Raw genomic sequence first — 17357 nt, 5'->3', positions numbered from 1 at the left:
TCAGCTCCATCTTCTGTGACAGCCCAAGTACTTGAAGATGGCTGTCATATCAACTCTTTATTGTCTGCTGTCCAGGCTTAACAGACCAAGCTCTCTCAACTTTTCCTCATGAGTCTCCAAACCCCTCACCATTTTTGTTGCCCTCCTCTGTACACACTCAAGTTAGTCTACATCATTCTTCAGTTGTGGTGCCAAAAAGCGAACACAGTATTTAAAGTAAGGTCTGTCCACAACAGAGTAAAGCAGTATCATCACCTTGTGTATTCTGGGCACTATTCATCTTTTGATGCAGCCCTAAATCCCATTTGCCTTTTTAGCCACTGAGTCACACTGCTGACTCATGTTCAGTGTATGGGCTACTAAGACCCCTAGATCCCTTTTTCACATACTACTACCAAGACATCTCCACCTTCTTTATTTGTCTGTCCCTTTTAAATAAGTTGTACCTATCAATCCTAATAATTCCAGTCATGAGTTTCTGTAATGCCTATTAGGTCATAGTTCCCTTCCTCTGTTAGGACTTCTAGGTCTTCCTGCTTGTTTACTATACTCTGTATATAGCTGTGACTTAGGAAGGGAAAGAAAAATAATGTAAATAAATTATTGGCTATATCATTAGCTATATCATTGGTTTGGATTTTTGGACCATGGCTTACACTGTCATGATGAGCTATTGGGAGATGATTTGTACCTCACAAGGGTAGGAAAACGTCTGTTTGTGATGAGCCTTGCAGACCTAGTGAGGAGGGCCTTAAACTAAATCCAATGGGGGAGCGAGACATAAATTCAAAACCTAGTTTGATGACAATAACTGTAGATGGGAACCTTGCAGATTTACAGGGAATGGCATATCTGAAGGGAACCATTAACTTACAGATAAACTCAAAAACTTAAACCCTGGGACACATAAATGAAGGATTATGATGTCTCTACACTAATTAACAGGGAGAACTGTTGAACACAACCTGTGTGAGGTCCTTCACCTTTTCCCCTGGAGCTACATAGTCTCTTTTAATATACTCCATGCTTAAGGTGACCAGATTGTCCCACTTTTTGAGGGACATCTGGAGGCACCTGACAAATTGTACTTACGTTGAAATTTAAAAATATATATTACAATACTATTTTTTCATTCTATGCGTCCTATGAAAAATTGTGTTGCTCCATATAGACTACATTTTTAATCAAGAACACCCCCCCCCACAATGGTGTCCCACTTTACCAATGTTAAAATCTGGTCACCTTACCCATGCTGCACCAGGCAGTATCATTTGTTTCCACAAGAATGAGGAGGAATGGATAATGATCCGTGAGGTTTATAAAGTTCCATCTGTGACATCCTTGATGCGTGCACCAGGTAGACCGCATACCTCATGAGACAATAAGTCTAGTTGACATACTTTGGGTCCACCCATCTATGTAGGGAATCCCCAATTACCAGCACTCGCCTCTTCCTACATTTGTACCAACAAAATGTCATAGAATTTAGGTCAATGCTGAATCAGAACTTTGCAAATTTACCTTAGAATGCCAATTCAGAGTCATCCAGTGTTTCTTAAACATTCATGTTCCCAAGGTTAGACTGCCCTGTGACATCAGAGTTAAGTCACTTGGTAGGTTTGCCTAACAAGCCCCACTGTGTGACCATAATTTGTTGCTCAGTTACATTCATACCTCCTAGTTTGTGAACATTAGTATTATGGATTTATTTATTTATTAGATTAGATTTTTTAAAAATTACAATAGCATTACAGTTTTAGCTTTAACTGCAGCACCAAACTTTCAATAGTTTAAATGTCAGCCCAAGCACCCTTCAATTAATTTTCATAATGTTTAATAAATACAATCAGTAACAATTTTCCACGAACACTACTAGACTAAACCTTATGCGTTCACAAATTATTTTAACCGCTCCTGTGGAGCGGAATAAATAAAAGAGTAAGCCCTAAGGGGGAGGAGAAAAGGCGGGCTCTGTCTGGGATAAAAACTCTGAGTGTCACTCCAAGTGTCACTCCAGGGCCAAGCGGCCAATGGGGAGCTGCGCAAAGCCCGGCTCCCCATTGGCCATTTGGCCCAGCCTCTCCTTGCCCTGCCGGGGACTCACCGCACACAAGGAGAACCAGCCTTCCCCAACGGTGATTCCCCCCCTCCCGCTGGCTTCCTCATGCCCAGACACACACACACGAAACCTCCCTGGCTGCCCCCCTGCACGATTGTCCCGCCGCCGCGTCACCGCCCCCACAGAGAGACACACACACACACACACAGCCACCCACCCAACCCCCACGCTCTCCCACCCCTTCCTTCACCCTACACACCCACACACCCCTCTCTACACCTCTCTTTCCTTGCCACCTCCCCTCCCGATTCGCTCCCCCTGCAAATCCCCCCACCCTTCCCCCCCTTGTCCCCTCCCTTTTCACCTACCTCTCTGCCTGCCTTCCTTTCTTCCTTCTTACTTCCTGACTTCCTCTGTTTCTCCATCTCCTTCCTGTCTCTCTGTCTCTCCCTCTCACTTGCTTCCTGTCTCTCCTTTCCTTCCTTTCTTTCTCCCTTCTACCCATTCTTTTAACCACACGCCCTTCTTTCTCCCTCCCATACCTCCTTTCCTCTTCTTCCTTCTTTTCCTACAGTCTGTCTCCCCATTCTCTAGTGCCCGCTATCTTTCTTCTACAGCGGGCTTGATTTCTAGTTACATGTATATTTTGAAAAGATTTAGTATGAACTTAATAATAGGTATAAGTAGAGATGCCATGTTATATTAATTTATTGTTCTGGAGTTTTGCTTTCAGAATAAGTTCTTTAATTGCTTCTGGAATTAAAGTCTGTGCAGTTTACTGTAGCTTTCATTTCTTCTGGCTACTGCAGATGTTGATAGGGTTAGTAGCTGTTCTTTCTAAAAAGAAGCTTTGTCTCTGTACTCTTTCTGAAAACATCCTCATATCAAATAAAGATTGTGATGAATTAGAGTTATGTGACCAGCTTTTAAACAATATGGTTAGCAAGTAAATATATCTGTTTACCTGCGACTGGAACCAGTGTGCTGACATAGCACTGGCATTATTCCAAAAAAGAAGGAAAAAGAAATCAAATGCTGACCTTATTCACGCAGAAACATAGTTTTTCTCATCAAGGCACTATACAGAATTTTAACAATTTACTCTGTGGTCATCATGCATGAGAATGTAAAGAATATAGACCACACATGCAATCCTGAACTATGCTGTGAAACTTGCTGTCAGCAAAATAATTTATTTAAGGGACTGAGCAACTTAATGACTGTAGAATTGTTTGCAGCTGATTTAGAGTTGTGGGGGGGGGGGAGTTATCATTTTGTGATCCATTCAAAGAATAGTTAACTGACATATTTGCATGTTCTGGCCCCTATACTTTACTTGGTAACAGCTTTGTAGACTAAGTATTGGGTATATAGCCAAGTATTCTGCTGAAAGAAGAGGGGAATGAAGTATCTGAAGAGAATAAAGTCATTCTGTACATGTGCTTTGTTAATTATTCGTGCAACTCAAAATTGCTGGGGTCTGAAACTGTTTTACTATTAATTTGTTGACTGAATTTCCAGTTCTTTTGAAACTGGCTGTTGTCTACATCGTGTGTGCAGGTTTCAGATATGGATAAGGGGGTATTCGATGAGAGGGACATAATTTATAAAAGCCATGGAGTTGACCCAGTGCCATGTTTTCACAGATACAAAGATGAGAAATCATTTTTGTATTGCCTTCTGGCAGTCCCCAAAAAAACCCTTGAAATTCGGTTGTGGATACCCTTTCCCGCAGGAATAGAATTTCAGGGGAAATTTTGGTTGCCATGGGAGGAAAGAGGCAGGAAAATTGCTTTTCATAGGCAGAAGTCCTTATGCCCATGGAAATGTCTCACAGAATACAATCCATTATGTATTAACTTACTTTTAATTTGATGTGTTTGAAAATATAATTGCTACCATTTCCTTTTTGAGGCAACAATTAATTATTCTTACATGCCTGTTCCCATCTTATAAAATTGGAACAACCAATTTCTGTATTCTCAAGAAGAGCTACTCTGTTATCTTTAAATCAACATTTAGCAGCAAAGTATTTACAGTTATAGACACAGCATTACAAATAAGTATATGACATGTCATATGTGAATGTTAAACTGTGGATTGCCTCTGTGTCTTACACATTAAAAATACTTTACTTGTAACTAAAAATGAGACTAACTTTTTACCATATATAGACTAATTTTTGTGCTACCAGCAATCAAATTTTGGGGGCTATAGCCAGCCTATGATTCTTCAATGGACCTTCTCATAGTAAGACATTTATATTAGTGGAGAAGTATTTTATTTTTGATATTCAGAATCTTCACCATCATTGTTAATTTTATCTCTCTGTTTCTAGGAGGGCGTAATGAAGTTGTCATCACTGAGAACAGCAACAGCATAACAGAGCAAATCACGGATGTGGTTAAGCAACCTGCCTTCATAGCTGGGATTGGTGGTGCATGCTGGGTAATTCTCATGGGTTTCAGCATCTGGCTATACTGGCGCAGGAAGAAGAGGAAGGGACTCAGCAATTATGCAGGTAGGAATAAGTCTGTTAACCAAATAGAAATGTAGCAAATGACTGCTACTCAGTGAAATGAAGACTGGAGTGGATTAATGTTGTATGCTTGCTGGGTATGCTGCAAAGGAAATGAAACATGAAGAGCTTCAAGTGCATTGCTCTGTAACACATTTCATCATTGCTACCAGAAAATTCTTAATTCATATAATGAGTACATCTGATTCACAGATCCCAAGAACTTTGAATGCACTGTTTGTAGTTACACTTTTTATGCAGGAGCTCAAGTATATATCTGTGTCTAGTTTTTAAGGACTGTAAATCATACTGTCCGTGCCAAAGTTAGTGCACCTAAAATGGTTCTTCTACAATTCAGGTAGACCAACTGAGGGTACTTAGCACTGTCCTAGTAGATACAATGGGTTTTATCAGGATTGGTGTTGAAAAGTGCCATTAAGTTACACCTGGCTTACAGTGACCCTCAAGGTGTTTTCAAGGCAAGAGATATTCAGATGTTGTTTGTCATGTCTTGCCTCTGTAAAGCAACCATGGGTCTTCTTGGTGGCCTCACATCCAATTAGTAACTAGGATCAAACCTGCTTCGTTTCTGAGATCTGATGAGATCATAGCTTGGCCAATGCAGGTCAGGGCTAACTATAATTATTATTATTATTATTATTATTATTATTATTATTATTATTATTATTATTATTATTATTATTATTATTGATAATAATAATATTTTGATTTATTTACCACCACTCCCAAATGGCTCGTTGCGGGTTACAGTGTCTTAAAACCCCATTAAAACTCCCATTAAAAGACTTAAAAACCATCACAGCATGGCGGCGCAATAATAAAATCCCCTTCCTACCCCCCTTCCTAAAAAGGGGGGGTGCAGGAGAAGGAGGTCAACGGTGCTCAAGACGAAGCCCGGGGGAGAGCAGTCGATGTACCACAGCAGCCCCAGCCTCAACCATAGACCTGGCAGAAGAGCTCCGTCTTGCAGGCCCTGCGGAATGTTGAAAGGTCCCACAGGGCCCGCAGCTCTCCCAGGAGCTCGTTCCACCAGGTGGGGGCCAGGACCGAAAAGGCCCTGGCCCTGGTCGAGGCTAGGTGTGCTTCCCTAGGGCTGGGAACAACTTTTTCCAGTTGTCTTAGTCTTCACTTTTTCCAGTTGTCTTAGTCAGGACTACTGTAGATAATGTAGGGGGGAGGTTTATTGTAGTTAATATAGTTGTTCATTTGTGCCATCCTAAAGTTAAACTTTTGTATGATAACTGAATTCAAAGTTACAGTTCTGCTTAGAATAATGCTGCAAATAAGTTGTTTCCACAGAACATGAGTATGTAAATAGGGATCTGTTCAGTAATGGTGAAGTTGACCCAAGTGCGTGGTGGTCAGTCATTTTATAACTCCAGCCACTGTTCTACCCTTGAGAATAAGGCTTCAAATTCTTTTGTATTCCAAAGGCTTTGGATTGCTCTCCAAGGGCATACTGCACTTTCCAGTTGCATGATAGGTTGAGGGACTTGGGAATGTTCAGCCTGGAGAAAAGGAGGTTGAGAGGGGACAGGATAGCCGTCTTTAAGTATTTGAAAGGTTGTCATTTGGAGGAGGACAGGATACTGTCCCCATTGGCTGCAGAGGAAAGGACACACAGTAATGGGTTTAAACTACAAGTACAATGATATAGGCTAGATATCAGGAAAAACATTTTCACAGTCAGAGTAGTTCAGCAATAGAATAGGCTGCCTAAGGAGGTGGTGAGCTCCCCCTCACTGGCAGTCTTCAAGCAAAGGTTGGATACACTCTTGTCTTGGATGCTTTAGGATGCTTAGGGCTGATCCTGCGTTGACCAGGGGGTTGGACTAGATGGCCTGTATGGCCCCTTCCAACTCTATGATGATTCTATGAATATGTCCCTGCTCATAAAAGAAATGAGGATACCCTGGCATGTACACTGTAACCTCTATATATTACTTTTAATTTCATTGTGTTTCTTATTTGTTTCTGGATGAAGTTATATATCCATATTCTAGAAACAAGGTAAAAACATCTTGAGGATGTATGCCTTCAATATATATATATATATATATATATATATATATATATATATATATATATATAATTCCTTTCTATAAGTATAGTTTGATACACAGCTGAAGAGCTAGGCACATATATCCATACTTAGGTGTAAGAATAACCTCTATATTGTTACAGAATTCAGCCATCAATATCTTTGTTCCCAAGAAAGAAAACATATCCAGTGATTAATACATTCATAGCAATTGAAGCACGTTTTCTTCTGGCAGCGTGCCACACAAATTTTATTCTAGAATCCTGTTGATTTTTTATTAATTACAAACAGTGAGCCCAAATGACCATCATGGTGAAGCAACATTATTCATATGCTACGCTTTTTGCACATGTTTTTCTTCCTTTCTTTTTAATTAATGTGCATATACATGATGGTCACATCTGCTCTCTCTGATCTTGTTTTGTTAAATGAAGCACTAAGTTCTGTTTAGAAGTTAGATACATCAAGATTACTGATACTGAAAGCTGCAGTGTTCTGTCACATCCTTATGTTAGGCTACTATTAATAAGACATTAGGCATTTAGCCTTTATCTTACACTTTCACATAGATCAGATGTGCTAAATATATTCCATGCCTAGTTCTTTGTTGTTAATGAAAGTTTTCATATATTGAATTGTGTTCCATGTGTGGTATCAAATAGCATGATACTTTGAAAATTGTCAAAAAGTCTCATGTGATCGTATCATATATGTAAATATCTGCGCAGAATAGATTTGCCTTGAAACATGTAGAGCATTTAGTCCCAAGCCGATGACCATAAGCCATTTGTCAATATCAAAATAGTTAAAAGATTAAATGAATAGACTCATTGCCAGAAATACATATATGGTATTGGTACTCATGACATTTTTTAAGTGTCTACTGGATGGTCGTTGTGTTGTCATCGAGTTGTTTATTAATTGCTGCATTTGCTTGACAGTGAAAGATAAGCATTACATTTCAAAGCTTATCATATATTTCAAAGCTGATCTATAAGACAGGTTGCATGACCATCTTAAACAGGTCATCATTTAATGTAATTGTCAAATTCCATCATTCACTTTTTTCCAACCCTTTATTTGTCATGGGCTGCTGGCTGGCTAGTGCTGAGTTTCTAGAAACTGCACATAATTTTAAACTACATACATTGGTCAATTCTGACAAACACCCATACCCTTTAACTGGCACTTCTTATTGAGGTTTGTAACTCACAATGTATTTACTTTTCTTGTTTTGCAGTTCAATCCTTCACCTTCACCCCAGCAGGTATAGTCCATTAGTCTGTCTCTTACCCCACCCAACACACAAATCCAACATATAGTGCTTGAATCCCTTTTAACTTTTCAAACTATATAAAAACAAGGATGAAATATTCTGTCTGCTCATCAGTTACAGTCATTGTGTTATTGAGGATACCAGTGATTCCACCAGAAGGCTAGAGCATACCACAAAATACCTTCCATTATGAGTATGCATAGTTCCCACTCAATCAACCTCTAATTTATGCTGCTCTAAAATCTAATTTGCATTGCATTGGTTAACTAACGTAACTACCCAAAGGCAGGACTTAATCACAAACATACAAATTTTATGCTTAGGATCTTCACAAACAACTTGCAAATTTTTAAGGAGCTGTATGGCTTGTTAAAGAAGTGGAACATATCCTTGCTTCTGGTTCCTTGTAATCTACTTCTAAATTTAAACATATTCCAGACATAGTCAAAAATTAACTCACGCATATATATTTCAGATAACCCCCCCCACACACACACATGCACACACAGAATAGATAGATGTATAATGTACTGACACAATCAGATCAAAAATATTTGATAAAATATATTTACCAGGTTATTATTTTTAATAGGTAACATATGTAAAGAATTATGGTGTGTGATTAAAGGAGGAGGAGAATAAACTATTGCTGAAACAGCTGATTTCAAACAATATATCCAAAGCTATGTATGAACAAGAAAAGCAATAGGCATAGTTAACAGCCACAGTTAAAGTCAATAATTATCTCTTAGCTTCCACACTGCTTTTTTTTTCGCTTCAAGCAAAATGGCTATCGTGAACATATTTCATCTATTCTAGAAAATAGTCTTTGGCCCAGGGTATTGGAGAATGAATAGTCATTTGATAACCAGTTTACCATTGTTAAGAATAACAAGATAACCTTTCATTCTGTTATACCTATTGGGCTGGAATCTGCTCTACCAATTGTGTGATTTATACATGATTTCAATAAAAATACGTTGTCACAAAACACAAGCAGCACCCTTGTAAAATGAAGTGTTTTAGAGAACAGACACAGCTAAAGGAAGTATTTATCAACAGTTTTATGAATGTGAATCGGAGCTTGCAAGTAACTTGAATTAATTCGTATCATCACTTCTGCAGCATGAAAATTCATTCTGATAAATTGTATCAGGAAAATTAAAACAGTTTTCAAAGAAATGTTTTAAACTGGAATATCTTTGTTTGTTCCAAAATGTGGCCATGCAAAAATAATGGTTCTTCTAACCCTGCCACTGGTAGTTCTCTCTTTTGGTAAATGTTATTTTTCCCCTACTATTTTCCATATTCCGTCAAACCATCCACTTATGTCCCACATCCATCTTTATCATACCCCCTTTCTGATATTAACCTGGCCTTCCCTTTCCCTTTCTTGATTCTGGATTGAAATGTTACCTTTCTCCCCTGTATTGTTTCATCAGACTTTATTGAATCAGTTTAAAACCCCACAGAACAGAATCACAATCCCAGAGTTTCTCTGCTGTAGAAACCAAAGGTGCCCCACCAAAGACATCCCCAGTGCTTCAACTGGAAAAGACAGCTGCAATTACAGGAGTCTGTGGAACAGCTCAAGAACAAGCCAGTGATACCAAACTCAGAGGGAAACTCCCCCAGCCAGACACTGAAAGCAAAGCAAGCATCCCCCCTACACTCACAACCCCCAGGTATCCAAAGACAGGTTCTGAAGGTCAGAAAAACAGACATACCCCCAGAGTACTGACACCCCAAAATAACCCCTTATTAGTTTGACAGGCATCTGAATCACACCACATGAGCAAGGGGTGCAGAGGAATGGGTTTTGAAGCAAGCACTCAGAATTGTTCTCAGTACTGTAGAATATGAGGTTATGCATCACAAAATACTAGAAACCATTCCTCTGCTTGTTTCAAATTGCTGAACACATCTGTGTACCATCAGGATTAAAGGGGGTACAAAGGGTGTTCATTATGAAAGAGAACAAGAAGAGGAAGAAGAGTTGGTTCTCATATACCACTTCTCTACCAGAAGGAGTCTCAAAGTGGTTCAAAATCACCTTCCAGACAACATGTGTGGTAGGTGAGGCTGAAAGAGCCCTGATATTACTGCTCAGTCATAACAGCTTTATCAGTGCTGTGGCAAGCCCAAGGTCGCCCAGTTAGTTGCTTGTGGAGAAGCAGGGAATCAAACTCAGCTTGCCAGATTAGAAGTTGGTGCTCCTAACCACTACAGCAAGCTGGCTCTCCACCCTCAATGTACTACAGGCTCCTGTCCCTGAGCACCTAACCCATCTTGTCAGGCCACTTGAGCCGAGTCTTAGCTGAGCATTACCAGAGGTCTTGGAATCTCCTGTACCTGGGGCTCCCCACAGAGGCAAAAGAGTTGTTAGCAGCACTACCCAGCAGTTGCTAACTCTCTTGGGAAAGGAGTACTCTGAAAGTAATAAATCAGTCCTTTAATTATACAGCTTGAGGAAGATTTGAAACTAAAGTGCAGCACAGTGATTTCTTAGCCCCTGATAAGTTTCCTAAATGTGTATCTCTGTAATAGCTCCTGGGTCATGGTTGATAAACAGCATTGCCACTGGAGTCCGCTGAAATCCCCAACAAGTAAAAAGCCCACGTGTGTGAATGACACTTCTGCTTTCTTCATAATCTTTATCAGTGCGAACTAAATAAAAAATGTAATAACTGGTATCTACATCCCAGAATACTTTAAATTCTTACACGATACATGCTGCTAGATGTTCTTTCCCCCCCTGTTTGTTTCATTTTTGTTTTTATGGTGGTTGTGCCCTTTGGCTTCAACATTAAACCCATACAGATTAATGCTGAAGTCCATTTTTGTCACTTTTCCTATGCTGTTTTGATATGCACAATTCATGTTAATGTGAGATAGAACACTATTTTCCAGTTTTTCATGTTTGATTCACCATGAGCCAGTAACTATTATAGAGATACATGTTAAAGAAACTTATCAGCGGCTAAGAAATCACTGTGCCACACTTTTTCAGGTACAAATATACAGTTTAGGATTGCATGTATCCCAGAAACTGTGGACTAGAAAAGCAGGTCCCTCCCTTCTAGGCAGATTCTAAAGTTTTAGATTCCATGTAGTTGACAGAGTAGAATTCATTTTCTCAGAAAATATTTCTTTGATCAGTACCACATCATCACATTTTTATCTGCTTCTTATAAATTCATATTTAAAATTCATCTTCTGAAACAGGAAAAATGCAATGTATCTATCTGTCACATAACTGTAGGAGTATGATTTGCAGGAATTGAAAGGGGTGCCCATCATGACTACATATATTATCAGCCATGTAAGAAAACTACATTTTTGCTTATGGAGTAGTAAACTTATTTTGTGAAGAGCACCTTTGGGAATTAAAGATTTTGTGAAACTAAATAAACATAAATTACAAAAGGCTAGACAGGAAATTATGCTTTGCTAAACATATCATGCACAACTCTTAAAAGTGGTAGATGAGTATAAATTATTTGACAATCATCCGAAGCCGGCTGAAGATTTGATGGAATTTTTATATGCTGATTATCTATTCTGTGTTAATGCTTATTAAAACAGGATTAATCCACATTCATATTTGAGGAACAGCTTATCGGGAAAAGGAAAGAGGTTGGTTAGGAACATTAAAGTTTTCATTTGTAGGAGGAAAATGTGGCCTACTAGAGATAGGCATGCAGAAAGCTCTCTTGCCTCAAAATGTTTGTGTATTTCTATTTTTTATTTCTAGCAGCCAGAAGATTAGGTTTAACCTTGCCAAATACCATTTGTAAACATTTAGATACAACCAGAGTATATCTGCATGCAGTATAAGATTTCTCTTCAATGTTTATGTCTTAAGTTTTCCCCCACAAGGATTTCTTAAATATCTTATCATTATAAATATGAATCCATATGTTTCATTATATTTTTGAACTAGTTTCTTTATTGATACTATGATAGCTAATGTTCAACCTTTCAAATAATCTGTTAGATTTGGCAACTTTAGGTACATTTTTCTTGAGTTATAACTCAATAACAAGGACAAATTGAGGGTGATAGGTAGCTTTCCACATATCATAGCTGTATTCTGGAGCTTTGGAAAATGCAGCATATTTAAGAAAAAAGTGTAAAAGAAAGAGATATAATTGTGCTATCACAAAATTCCAAGGCTGCTTTTCTCTTTCTTTTACAAACATACAGATAAGCAAATATTGTCAATCATCACTGAGAATGAATTCATACTCATTTTGGTAGAGAATTAAGCTCCATTTTTTTGTGGTAATTTGTCCTTAAAATGTGAAAATTGTGGCATAAAATGCAGCCATTGAAAATTGATATAATATTTGCTATATCTTCATTCACTGTACTGGATTAATTTTCAAGCCAGGGAATGATTGATCGGGCGTACAGAGAAACATCTTATTTGTGGCATAAAGGCCACACCTTTTATTATCATGTAAATGAGCACAGGCAAGCACTGGGCAGATTCAAACCATTCCTCCCCTCCAACTCCATCCAACCACAGTATGGAAACCACCAGCAGGCCTGCCCATGGGGTCCGAGCAGCACACTGGTCAAATTCCCTCTACACAGCAGGCCTGCTGGAACCTGGGAAGGCAAAACCTAGAAGAAGCTCCATGGGTATCAGCTTCTATTGGAGCTACTCCCAGCTGCCTGCCATGCCAGTGCAGCCACCCCTTCTTGGGGGGGGGACGCCACTGTCTGGCACATGACCAGCATCTTAAGGAGGCCCCCAATCCTGGCAAAGCCTGGCATGCAGGTGCAGACTCTGTGCAAAAGGATCCATCCAAAACATACCTACCAGCTGTGACAAGTTTAAAGATCATAAGCAGGTAACAGACCCAGCAAATACATAAAAACAAGCAACAAGACGGAGGGAGGTGGGGAAGTAAACACTGACATGGTGAAAAGTGAGAGGCTGCTCACCAGTCTAGCTGTCCTTTTAAAGCCAGACCAGGCCCGTGGCCCACTTCACTCACATGGGAAATCCCACACCACACGATGGCTCATTTCCACTGAGTGGGGTTTTTCCTATGGGAATGAGCCATTCTCTCACACCACCTTCCTCCATCTGAGCAAGAGCTGCTTGGATAGTGGTGATGGCTGTGCTTATTAAAAATGGTGACAATAAAAATGGTAGAAAACAGTAGCACCTTAAAGACTGACAAAATTCGTGGCAGGGCATGAGCTTTCATGTGTTATTGCTCACTTCTTCAGAAAGTGTGTCCTGTCTGAAGTGGAGTGATTTGAGATGTTGAATAACAATAGCAGGCTTGATTGGATTAAGTGTGATATGCAGAGGAGTAGCAGATATGGAGAAATCGGAATTGGTAATATCAGGAAATCTAGGTCTTGATTCATTCCAGGAAGATGCATTCTTTTGACCTTCATTATCAGTTGCATTTCAACAGTCTCTCTAAACTCCCTTTGAAATTCCTTTGTAAATTCCTCTGGACAAATTTCTGCCTAGAAAACATGGCCCCACTGATTACAATGTATAAAGGAAGAAATTTCTCCTTAGAAATGTTCACCAAACAGCATCTTTACCAAAACCTCCCATTTATGCACTGGAGGTTTCATGCCAGGCTGCAGGCTGGAGTTTTACTTGTGGTAGCTTGCCCCACCTCTTCCTGCACCCACAAGGGGGAGCATTTGGTCTGACACACCTCATCCGCCCCCGATTTGTGCTCCTGCACAGGGGTTGGAGCAGTGAAGTTCCCAGTGCATAAACGGTCATCATGAAATAATATATAGCAATCATACCACAGAACCTATATTCTATTACCTTGAGTCTGAGAATCAGCATCATAACTTGCTTTCTTTCCAAAGACAGATTGTGTGAACTACTTTCCCTATCCCTTGTTTTCCAGGCATTTTCCAGACTGACATTATTTCAATTTCATTTCCAACTGTTGCTGTTCTTTTTCTTGTGTCCAGACAGCTTTGTTAACATCTCAAAGCTATCCCAGTTTGTTTCTCATTTCCCCCTGTTCTTTTTTAAATAAATTGTTCCTGTATTTTTATTGCAAAATGAATGTGCAAGATAGGCTCTTCTGTGGAATCTGAAAATTTTTCTCCATTTACAGTATTTAGAGGGAGCATTAAATACTGTCTTACCAGAACATGTTTCAATTGGGTAAATCCTATTAGTATAATACAAGCCAGCACCTGTTATTCTCATGGACAGAAGAGGATTGCCTACTGGATCAACCAATCTCTGACCAACCAACCAGCCCACTTGCAGATTTGCAATTGCTTCCACTCACCTTGCCCACTTGTATGATTTATGAGGTGAGGGGGGAGGCATGTCATTTCTGAACCTGGCCCACATCTCTATCTCTGTTGCTCCACTTGGCCAGTTTCTGCATTAGATATAGGATAGAGAGAACCTGACTTCAAATTCCCACTGAGTTTGTGCCAATCACAAGCTCTTAGCTAATACTTTATTCTCAATCTCAGGATAGTTTTCAGATAAGGAGGATAAACAAGCCATGGATCCTGTCACCAAATTATTTGGTCAAGAGTGGTAAAAAAAAGTGTGCTAAATAGGTATGATGAGGGAACATAATAGATGTGAGATAAAAATGGATATTATTGGAGAAATACATGGAGAAGAGAGTATTCAATCCATTGACATGAACTAATACAACTTTTAAGGACATTCTTCCCTCACAACACACCCCTACCCTCTGGTTCCAAGTTTCTGTTTTAGCATTAGGGAACAAATGCAGCATAGACAGGGAATATATGCTATCACCAACCAAAGTAGAAATGTAAAGTTAGTTCTTAATCCAAAATTAACATGCAGGATGTATAATTGTACTCTGTCAAACCCACACATTCTCTATGAAGGTTATGTTAAAGGCACATTAATTGTTGTTTTGACAAATACAGATTGCATTGTAAGGCAATGAAATGAAAATATATTGCTGGAAGATGGGGGAGAAAATCTGCATTATATATGACTGCTACATTTTTTAACCCAGTCAGTCAAAATCAAATAAATTATGTTGCATCCATATTTTTTGCATATTTTTCTAAGCATTTAGTTGTAGCCTATTTTAGAAAGAGTGATACTATTGTTCATTAGTGTATTAAAAAGCAACATAATAATAACTGGTATTTGTTAATATGTCATTTTGGTAAATGGGCTTATATATAAAATTATACTTAAAATTCTTAAATTTTACTTGGGTTATCTCATTTTCAAATAGGGGTAGTAAACCATTTAATGTTGAATATGCCTGTTGTGACTTTCTAGAAACAATAATTGCTCATACTGTGGTGATAGGCAATTAATCATTCATTTCTATGTTCATTCTATATGGGATCCCAAAGGAGCCCCCTTTGTTTTCATTGTCATTAAATGTGCATTGTGAAGCCACTTGTGGAACTGATATAATCGCAAAAATGTAACTCATCATCAGAAGTCTGCTGATATCCAGGTTTATATGTTACTGTTTTTGCTGATCACAGCATTTGTATCTTGATGTTGTACAGTTGTTTGACTGAGATTGTGAAACTGTGGCAAAAGATCAACAGAAAAAGCTGTTTCATGTGTTATATTTACATATATTTCAGCATTGATTAAGAAGCATTTGTTGTGGAGGGTTTCATTTCACTTATTCATATCCTGTTTTTCTCCCCATGGGCACCCAAGGCTGCTTACATTGTTCTCTACTCCATTTTTTCTTTGTAACAACCATGTAATAGAATGCCCCAACTGTCCATGGCAGAGTGGGGACCTGAACATGTCGTCTTCTGTATCCCATCCCAAAATTCTAATCACTGTACCCAGTTGGCTCTGTTTCACAAAAAAACATTTTCCCACATAGAATCAATTGATTTTAAAGAACGAATTCTAGGAGTATCTATCTACTTACACCTTGTTCTTGCTGTGTAATGATGACTAGAGAAAAGTGTGAAGCTGGTGTGGGGTTACAGATCCAGCTTCAAAACTCCACTCAGCCATGAACTTCAATAGATGACCTTAGTTCCTTACAGGACTGTTGCAAGATGAAATAGGGAGGAAATGAAAAAAAACCTTCTTCCTTGTGTTTCTCTTTGAAAGAATAGGATACCAAATGTAGCCTCTCACACTGTCTTCTTTACTGGTGAAACTTTGGGCTGAATACCAGAGTTACATGATTTCATCAGCAAAAACACAATCTGCTATGGGCATCATGAGAAATAGTTCAGGGATTATAAAATAGACACCCCTAAGATTTTCAGCCAATCAAAACCCTTTACAGTAATTTGGTGTAGGATATTTACATTCAGATTTTGCTCTGAAAAGCATCCATTATTGTTTTAAAGGTTCTGGACTAGAAATTAGATTGTTACTTAATGTATTCTATTATGCATTCAATTTGTATCTCATCAGGTATGTATAAAATAGTTTTGTAATATTAGATGGGAATGTAGTTGTGCTTTTTGTGTTGGAAGTATTTATGCTTCAATTAGATTTCTTTTTATTGTTTTATGATAATAATAATAAGCTAATATTATCTGGTTATGAGTCCAGTGACACCTTTCAAATCTACAAAATTTTATTCAAGGTATGACCTTTCACGTGCATGCACATGAAAGCTTATACCTTGAATTAAACTTGGTTGGTCTTAAAGTTGACACTGGCCCCAAATTTTGTTCTGCCACTTCAGACCAATACTGAATCTATTGTCAGGTTAGATTAAATTATTTTGCAAAGTACCATCATTCTAAAGAGAGTACAGCTTAGTGTTGATTTAGCTTGAAAAGATGAAGGACATTTTCAAAATTATGCCAATTCAGGAGCTTCCGGTTATATTCCTTTTGAAGCCAAGGGTCTATTTATCTCAGAAAAAAATTATCAAAACATTAAAATATCAAGAGATCAGGAATAAGTTGTCCTATGAGTCTAAAGCTGAGAGAGATTGATTTAGATCAATATCTAGTAGAAACCAGGAGATAGATCAGCTTTCTTTTTGTGGTTTATACTACATTATATTGGTTAATTCATTATCTTGTGAACTTTGATGGAACTTGATGTAAATTGCTAATGGGCTTTTGTACTCTTTTTTATTTGGAACCCAACAGTCACTTTTCAAAGAGGAGATGGAGGACTTATGAGCAACGGAAGGTATGCCTGTTATTGAAAGGTCATGTTTAATTTCTAATTCTGTCAAATTTAAGTTGTTTCATATTTCATACTTGATTGGGAATTAAAAATGCAGTAATACATGATCAATTGCAAAAGTGACAATTCTTAGGAGGAATTAAGTAGCTCAGACCAGGTTTTAATGATCTTTCGCTTGTACACTTGAGGGGAATCATGTCCAGATGTTTCATATCTCCCAGATGCCTAAGAAGAAATTAGCAGGAAGTATCACAAAGAATATGTTCATTTGTTTCCAGGATGTTTATTGCATCAATTAGG

General features: G+C 38.5%; 1 protein-coding gene across 23 annotated transcripts in view; it reads left to right on the top strand.

The window, feature by feature from the left end:
• Positions 1–17357, top strand: part of ROBO2 (roundabout guidance receptor 2) — a 1095356-nt gene that overhangs the window by 1019097 nt on the left and 58902 nt on the right. For 12 of the 23 annotated variants that reach the window (XM_077342393.1, XM_077342374.1, XM_077342373.1 and 9 more), the window contains 3 exons: positions 4398–4580; positions 7880–7906; positions 17018–17060. In XM_077342393.1, coding sequence (XP_077198508.1) covers positions 4398–4580; positions 7880–7906; positions 17018–17060 — 253 coding nt within the window. The remainder of the gene's footprint in view (positions 1–4397; positions 4581–7879; positions 7907–17017; positions 17061–17357) is intronic. The other 11 variants (XM_077342394.1, XM_077342384.1, XM_077342391.1 and 8 more) reach the window with 1 other exon arrangement.

Source organism: Paroedura picta, chromosome 6, assembly GCF_049243985.1.
Source record: "Paroedura picta isolate Pp20150507F chromosome 6, Ppicta_v3.0, whole genome shotgun sequence".
In the NCBI taxonomy this organism is placed as follows: domain Eukaryota; kingdom Metazoa; phylum Chordata; class Lepidosauria; order Squamata; family Gekkonidae; genus Paroedura; species Paroedura picta.
The sequence above is the reverse complement of the archived record's forward strand: the minus strand, read 5'-3'. Positions and strand labels throughout refer to the sequence as shown.